The following is an 8,641-nucleotide window of genomic DNA, read 5'->3' on the forward strand; positions in this document are numbered from 1 at the left end:
AATGGTATTTTTGCTACATGTTCAGTGTATATTATCTATTGTTTGTTAATTTATTTCTATATATATATATAGTAGTTCACTGCTGCACTGACATTATTACCTGAAAGGAGTTTTTTAAAAGTTCATGAAATGAATGATTGATGTATTACTTGCTTTTCATAACTTACCTCCTTTACAGAATTATGTGCCTTTGTGGACAAAAGCAGTAGTGTTTCCACCATCAAAAACAAAATATAATACCCAAAATAAAATTATCCAAAGAAAAGTCTTATCCTGCTTCTTTTTGTATGGCTAACATCGATCTCGCTGTAACTTTGCCTGGAAAAGTCTGCACGCAGACCTGGTGGCGGGCGTTTAGAAAAACTAAATAGAGATCTTCTGCTGGTCTTGTTTGCTTAAGTAGGTTGTAAAGAGACATCAGTATTAAATTGAGACTGTTTCATAACCAGTTAAAACTCCTTCTAAAAAGTGAGCTTGAATACATAATCTATACATTACATTGACTAAATTAAATTTCACACAACTCATGTTTTTGTGCTCATATCTTTTTATTACACATTTAGATCCACATTCAACTTACATTTGTGAAATAGACAACAAAATTATAACATTTGTGAGAATATGCCATATAAAAAGAAATCTAATTTATAAAAACAACCTAGACATCATTTTGAATCGTCATTTCAAAATGAAAAGTGCATTTACAGTTTACATTTGCATTTCACCACATTTTTAAAAACAAAGATGACGCATGCTCAATGGAAAATTCAAATTGAATACAAAAAATTGTAAACATGATGTGCTACAGATGAATTAAAACATTTTTACATGAGACGTATAACTCTTCACATATCACAACATATGTATATACACACTTTCTCGCAGTAAACAATCTGTAAGGAACAGTCTTAATATCTTGATGCAAGTGAACATTTCAATTTAAAATCCAAACGCTATACATTGATCTAAACACCAGCAGCATGTCACCAAAAAAGCAGCAACAACATTACATCAAGTAAACAACTGAGTAATTAATGCATCTTCCTTCTTTCCACTGGCAGGCTGTTCAAGTTCAGTCTCAATACATTTCACCTCTTCAGTCTTTTCTCCTCTCAGTTGTGAACCCTGAGGAGTCTTTGTGAGTCCAGAATCACTTATCTCAGTCAGTCAGCTCTTCACTTCACACCCCCACTGACTGAAGTCAGTCAGGCTTTCCTCTTTAACTCTTTCTCTGTGTCCAGCAGCACAGCAGACCCTCCATGCTCTCATCTCTTGTCGATTTATGAAACAAAACTTCTCCTCCTCCTTCCACCATTATGACAGAATACAGCTGTTGGTCTTGTTCATGGGCGGCCGGAAGTTGGTGTCTTTCGGAAAGGTTTCCCTGCGTCTGCGCAGGGCGGGGCTGAGCCGGCTGGGAAGGTTCGCCTGCTGCAGGAGCTCCTTGAACACCTCCACCACGTTGGCGTTCTCCTTCGCCGAAGCTTCCAGGTAGCTGTTGTTCCAATCCATCTCTACGGTTGACAGCACGTCATCGTTGGACACCTGACGCGCCTCCTCCCTGTCCGCCTTGTTCCCCACCACCACAATGGGTGTGTACTTGTCCTCCTTGATCTCCAGGATCTCATCTCGCAGGCTCTTGACAGCCTCCAGTGACTCCGGGTCGTCCACGGCGTACACCAGTGCGAAGGCGTCGCTGTTTTGGATGGAGAGCTTGCGCATGGCCGGGAAGGAGTAGCTGCCACTGGTGTCCAGGATCTCGACCGTGATCTTGACCCCACCGATGTCATACTCCTTGCTGTGCATCTCTTCCACTGTGCGCCGGTGTTTGGGCTCAAATGTGTCTTGGAGGAAGCGTTGGATCAGGGCCGTCTTGCCCACTCCTGCTGCCCCCAGAAACACTAGACGCACCTGGGTCTTCTCCTTCACCTCCAGAGACATAGTGGCTTTATCTTTCTTTGGGCCAAAATGAGCAAAGATAATGTACCAAAAGCTGCCTCAGTTGCTAGAAAACCTAATGCAAATGTAACCTCACACTGACTGACTGTTCTAAGTAGTTTTCCTTAAAATTCAGCAGCTCTCTGTCAAAGCTTCTTAGACGTACTTATTGGTTGCTCCTCTGTCTGATCCCACACGCGCTGCCTTATATGCCTGTTTTGGTGAGAGAGCTTCCATGCCCTCCTGCAGCAGCAACCAATCGGCAGAAGGCAGCCTGTTGAAGTGTAACAATCAGGCAACCAATGATGGCAGAGCATGTAAATCAGCGTACGGAGAGAAAGGAGGAGATATCTGAAAGTGAATAAACAGCAAGCAGAGCGTGGAAAATGTTTGAGCAGGGTGCTGATTATAACATCAGAGTGCTCCAGAGGAAAGACGACATCTGCCCATCATTGTTTTGACAATATAAGGGAACAAGGACATAAAGAGTCATACCAGGGAATGTCTTGAAATCAATCAATATGTAGATTTTCTTGCAGCAGAGTCTTCCCAGAACAGAGTCAAATCCCTCCTGCTCTTGTGGATGATTAATGAACTCTGTGTTTCCACTTTATTAGACAGGATCGTCCCATGAATAAACAAACCTTACTCATAAATTCTGATGATTCAAGCTCTGACATCCCTTTGTATGAATTTTAAGCATGTTCTGCAACCAGTTATTAGTTTGCTGTTAAGAATCTGATGGTGACAGGAATGCTAAATGGCATATCAGATGAAAAATAAATATTTGTATTTTATATTTACTTCCCAGTTTCCTTTTGAATGTGCTGTGAATGAGAACTACCACCTGCAGCGTGTAGAAGTGTGGATAATAGAAATGTACACAATGTTCTGGTCACCTGTGTGAAGAGAGATCCCATTAAATAGACAACGATCCTGTCCGTTTACTATAATCATGTATGGATTAGTTTGAAGGTCAGTTTCCTTTTTTTGAGAAACCCGTTTTAGGTTCCTCTAATCCTGCTTGTATTTATGTATCCACTGTGCACAACATGAGACAATAGTAACACAGTTACAGTTGGTTCTATAGATCAGTTTTGAAATCCAAGAAAAGGATTGTTTATTTAAATGGAACCTTTCAACAACAAGGCAATTCCAAAAAAGCTTTACGTAAGACCTACAAAGGCAGCAAAATGAAATTCAAAATAATGTGTAAAAACAACCAAAAGGCAATATTAAGAGAGATAAATAGAATTGTAAAATAATCTAATAAAATACAAGCTAAAAATACGATTTCTGGCTATTCTGACGCACAATCGGCTGCACAGGAGGAAGATGAGTCGACTGAGCTGCCAAGAGAGCACAGACGGATGAGCTCCAAATCTCATACTTTTTCTTTTGAATGAATGTATGAGCAAAAGGCTCAATGTCAAGGTGCAACGTTTGGGCCCAGACCAAACTGACATCAAAGAACTAGTGGCGACAAAGGCTGACTGTTACGTCGCCTCACATCACCAGTGTCTGAGCCAAAAAAAAAAGCTGAACATGAACACACTACAAAGACAGCTGACGGCCAACTGCTTGAGAAGTACCTCTCCATACCAGCAGGGAGCGGTAGACTGGAAGAGTCGTGACTGCAGATATACAAAAATGTTTATATGATAAAGCAACGCTTTTTGACAACACTCGCTAATTTTGCCAAGTCTAATTAAAAATGTGTCTGATAAAAAGTTGCAAATGGCACTGGTGCGAAGGAAAAAATGTGGAGAAAAGGGCTTTCCCTTTCTTGTTTTGTTTCTCTTCTCTTCTCACTGAATCAATTAGCGGAACAGCCAGAGTGATATCTTCTACCAACTGGCTCCGCCACTGATTCAATGTGCTCAAATGGCCATAAAGCTGCCAACAAAGGCCGATGTGCCAAAAGTGCAGGACACAGCGCAACGACACAGACACTCATTGACAGCCCCTATGACCTGGTGCTTCAGTGCCCTTGTATCAGTATGCCACAGTTGTATGCATACTTTACAAACAGAATGTAGTTTGTAAGGGCAGCTGCAGTACGTACTAAAAGTAAAAAGAAAAAGTATGACATTTGGAACATAGCCCTCGTTGTTGCAGATGTTTTCTGCAAGTAGTGCATAAAAACTGAGTGCTGCCACTCCACGTTTTGTCTCAGAGGTTTGGATGGTTAACATAGTGGCTGGCATATAGTGGCATATAGTACTTCATGCATCAGAAAGGGTTAGGGTTTAAAATGTCTTCTCTGGCACATTTGAAGCCGGTGCAATGATCTAGACCTGAAGCTCCACTCTCATGGTCTTTGTGTGGACTCCTGCAGCAACCTGGTTATTAACATCCTTCAGTGCATGCAGCAGCATAGATAGTCAATATTATGATAATCAGCAAGAAACTTTCTGACTCTTGACCTCAGTTTTATCATTTGTTTGTGAATGTAGCGTCTAGTTTTGTCTGCCTGTTTCCATAATCAATGTGTTGGTTCATTTCTCCAGTATTAAGGCAAGTCAAAACCTCAAACCACACGATTAGCTCCTTGTGGTGTTAATTCTGAATAAATTGAAGATGCTTATCTCTCCTTAAGCTGATTACATTTACCGTACGCAAACTGTAGGGAGAGCAGCTTCTAGATCAGTTCAGTCACACATGGTAACGCATGACTCTGTGTGAATCACCTTCAGCTGTCCTTGGTGTCCAATTAGATATGATGCATTGCCTCTTACAGTCGGAGACTGAGTCCTGCCTGCTGCCTCTAGTTCGTCAGAGTTTGTTCTAGAGGAGTGAGCCTGACTCGTGATCCTCCTACATGTCCCCTGAGACTAGTATCGTCTCACACACCGTGACTCTCCCTTGCCTTGTTAGGTTAGGCAACAGCGTGGAACTGCGATAAGCCGCAGGGAACACTGTAACCCCTGTCCCACTGACGCACACTTTTAATATGCACCCATACGTTGTCTCCCCAGGGGGCTTCAGTATACCTGATGGGCAGTGGAGCAGAGCTAAGCACTGTAGGAATATTAGCTGCCGACTTCACTGTCCTGACACAGTGTGAGGATTGCTAATGGCTGCAGTCACTGCTGAGGAATTTAAATCAGGCTTTCTGAACTGTTGATGATTCTGGTCAGATTGTCCTGCCAAGACAGGGAAGCATCTGCACACCCAAATGAGAATGGAGAACACACTTCAGTATGGTTATATAATTTGTATCTTTGTGGGTCTGCAGAGTGCATTTATGCAAGAGCTACTCGTGCTGTATACTGTCAATTTTAAAGTACTTTATACTTCATTTCAGAGGTGAATACTGTACTTTTTACTCTACTACTTTTAGCTGCAACCCAGAATAAATGTTGGCAATGCATGTTTCTGCAAACCCTGAATATGCTGAAACATAACTTATTAAAGTGGCAATCTTGAAGATTTCTGGAAGTGGCAATTGCAGGTGTATTTTTGGACCTCACTGCTTCCGGGAGATCCAGTGTCAGCTGTGATGTCTGGCAGTTGTCAGTTGGCAGCTTTGCCACGCCTCCGTGACAACACCACATGAAAGCGTAAAGGGAATGATGTTGTCTGAGACAGTAATTATAACACTTACTATTTACTCAATAAAAAATGGTTGCTATAAAAGTAACGTTATGTACGTACTAGGGTCTGGCGATGTCTGCCAAATTGGCATATGACGATGTCTACAGTGAAACATCGCGATGGACGATGACATCGTTGTTTGTGAATTTGAGGCAGCGTGCCCCCTCAGTGTTGTCGTAAGGCAGCAGTTGCGTATTTGCTCACCACTGTACCCGCCGCTGTTTTCCACCATTGCTCTGACATGAATCTCCAACTGTATCACCCTGCAGAGGAAATTATCTCCTGTTTTTCCACCGACATACATCCGTGTGCCAGGTTTAAAAGCGGCCTCGGCTCCTCACGACATGTCCGTAACTTAGCTTTGTTCAGCCTCATATGCATAAAACAACGTTGGCCGACTCAACAAGGCAGCTTGGCTAAGAAAACTGTATGAAAATGGCATTACTGAGAGAAACAGTGGCCCGCGGGAAAAGAAACACTGCTGCCACAAATTTAACGGACTGTCTTGGGGCGCCTAACTGAGCTGGTTTAATAAGACAATAATAAACAGGACATGGAGACTATGTTAGTGCACTGAACAGCAACATACTTATTTTCATTTCCTCTCCCCACATGTCACAAACAACAACTCTTGCCCTATGACAACTCTGAGGGGACACACCACTTAATTGTGCCCTCTGGTGGGGAGATTTTTAAATCACGATGTTACGATGGTCAAGGATTAGTATCAGCTATATTAGGATCAGCCATCGGCCCAACCCTAGTACATACTTCATTAGGCTAACTTATTCCGGTCATTATGATGCGAACCACCTACTCCCTCTGGTCGACCAACCACTGCTGGGTGAACGTGTCATTAACTGTGTACCACTAGTGATATTTTCTGGGAAAGTCGCCATCGACACCCAGTGTACATCTTTGGTATAACAGCAAATGCAAGGACTTTCATCAGTGGGCGTTAGGCTCAATCATCATTGTGTTACCTCATTCAGCAATAGATAGTGACTTAACATATATTTAATCACATGAAAATCTTCGAGATTATTACTTTAAGTCCCCTTTTCAATTTTACCGTGACAGTGTTGTGCTTATATTCTGGTTTAGTTTAGGCACAAAAACCACTTGGTAAGGGTAAGGAAAGGATCAATGGCGTTTGTATTACCTGTTTTGGTTGCCACAATCACAGCTGAAAATTGTCATGAGGTCTCCCTAAAAATATCCAATAGTGTCACATTTACAAATACGCAGTCTTGAACTGCTGTCACTTGCTTGGCAGTCTTCTCGACCATAAAAGAAAGAAGAAGAGGCGAAGAGGTGTGCATGGTTGATGGACCATGGAGCCAGAAGGGAAAAGGAGTAGAAATTCCTATATTATGGAAAGTTCTCAAAAATATTTTCTTTTTACATAAATAATAATAAATTAATTAATTTCCACCAAAAATTGATGCAGATAAGACATGCTGCTTTATTCTCTCCCACCTCTGAGACTGGTTTAGTTCTCCACAAAAAGTTAAGTCACCTTGTTGAGAAGTATTTTTAGGAAAATATGAATAACAAGTGTACATCAGGCAGTTAAAGGGAAAGTTGATTCTCAGGAATAAAAAATAACTTAAGTCTTTGAATACGATGAAGATCCTATACAATGTTATAAATAAGTACGTTTTCCTTTAGGTCATCATTCTTTTCATAGAGACATTTTGACATGTCACAGAGTAAAAGTGGTATCGTGGGTGCTGACTTTTTCTTGTATTTCTGTCTGGGGTTGTGCTGCCCTGTGGTCATGATAATGACCAGATGGCAAAAGTTGTTCTTGCTCTGTGTAAAGAAAAGTCACTGTTGTACTTCATTGAACATTAAGAAAGCCATGACGATTCATTTCAACGCATTCTACTGCACCTAAAGATCTTTATTTAACAGGCTGTATTTATTTATGCTCGAAGCCTCCATAACTCATGTTATTTAAGAAAATGTGGATGCATTTTATCATTGTAATCATCCCTTTATTTATCTGCTCTGCTAACCACCTTCTTCAATGCCTATTCAGCAGGTTGCTCTGTCTGCGTGACCTGGGTCGTGACACAACTGAATGTGCCATTCTGCCTAAGGGTGTGTGTGTGTGTGTGTGTGTCCTTTTGTTTACACCTGGGACTACTCTTTTTTTCCTTCTTTATTCCCCTCCTGTTGCTCGAGTGTTGCGATTCCTCTTCCAGTCTCTAGTTGTGTTAATGTCTTCATCACTGACTGGAAAGTCATAATCACCTTGTTATTTTGCTGTTAGAAAAACAATTCTTCATTTTTATTATTAGTTTTCTTTGTGTGTTCTTTTGAAACGATCTCTTGTGGCTATGAGCCCCTTGTGTTTCATGGAGCAGGAATGGCCTTAGCTCTGTACATTGATGCTAAAGTGGACTGTGTCTTGGCCCCTGGGCCTGAACGTCTGCATCGACACTCCTGTGGGGATTCGTGCACAGCAATGTCATCCTGTCAAGATGATGCCACAACATGATGGTGTTGAATTCTGACAGATGCCAAATATAAATATTCCCCTACGTGTGAATTAACCTTCACTGCTCCTGGAGGACTCTTTACCCTACTTCTGTTCTTACAAGAAGGGTCAGAGGAGGGCTGTTGATGGTTTGATGTGGGAAAAAGGGAACATTGTGGTCCTGGGTGTAACATTCACGGGAGACAGAGGGGCCAAGCGGGCTTCTTCTACCACACTGATCTTGAAAGATCAGTAGCAGATCATGCTGTGTGCAAACCACAACGACTGCAATATTCCTGATTACAAAACAGAAAGTTGTGTAGTGTGAGCAGCGCAGCAATCTGACGACTTTCAAAGTCGCGTTGCGTGACCAAGTCATTAAGTCTTGACTCTACATTGCCCGTAGGTGAATGTGAGTGTGTGTATGGTCGTGTTGAATGCTGAATTGTCCAGGCTGTGACCCTCTAAAGATTAAGAGTCTATAATAATGGATGGATGGACTCTGTCTGACTCATTGTCCTTTGTTCTCTGTTGTTAATTTATCCCAGGCGCTGGCCTGTTACTGACCAGCTGGCGTTCAGCAACTAATAGCTTGATGCCAAGTCAATTACAGTCCATTTT

General features: G+C 41.8%; 1 protein-coding gene across 1 annotated transcript; it reads right to left on the minus strand.

Annotated features, from left to right (window-relative positions):
- Positions 1-535: 535 nt before the first annotated feature.
- On the minus strand, positions 536-2,162 carry rasd4 (rasd family member 4). The gene has a single exon (XM_084368409.1). The coding sequence runs from the start codon at positions 1,939-1,941 to the stop codon at positions 1,315-1,317; it is 627 nt and encodes a 208-aa protein (XP_084224535.1). The 5' UTR covers positions 1,942-2,162; the 3' UTR covers positions 536-1,314.
- Between the last annotated feature and the right edge of the window lie 6,479 nt (positions 2,163-8,641).

Source organism: Pagrus pagrus (assembly GCF_965226575.1).
Source record: "Pagrus pagrus genome assembly, chromosome: 2".
Taxonomy (NCBI): Eukaryota; Metazoa; Chordata; class Actinopteri; order Spariformes; family Sparidae; genus Pagrus; species Pagrus pagrus.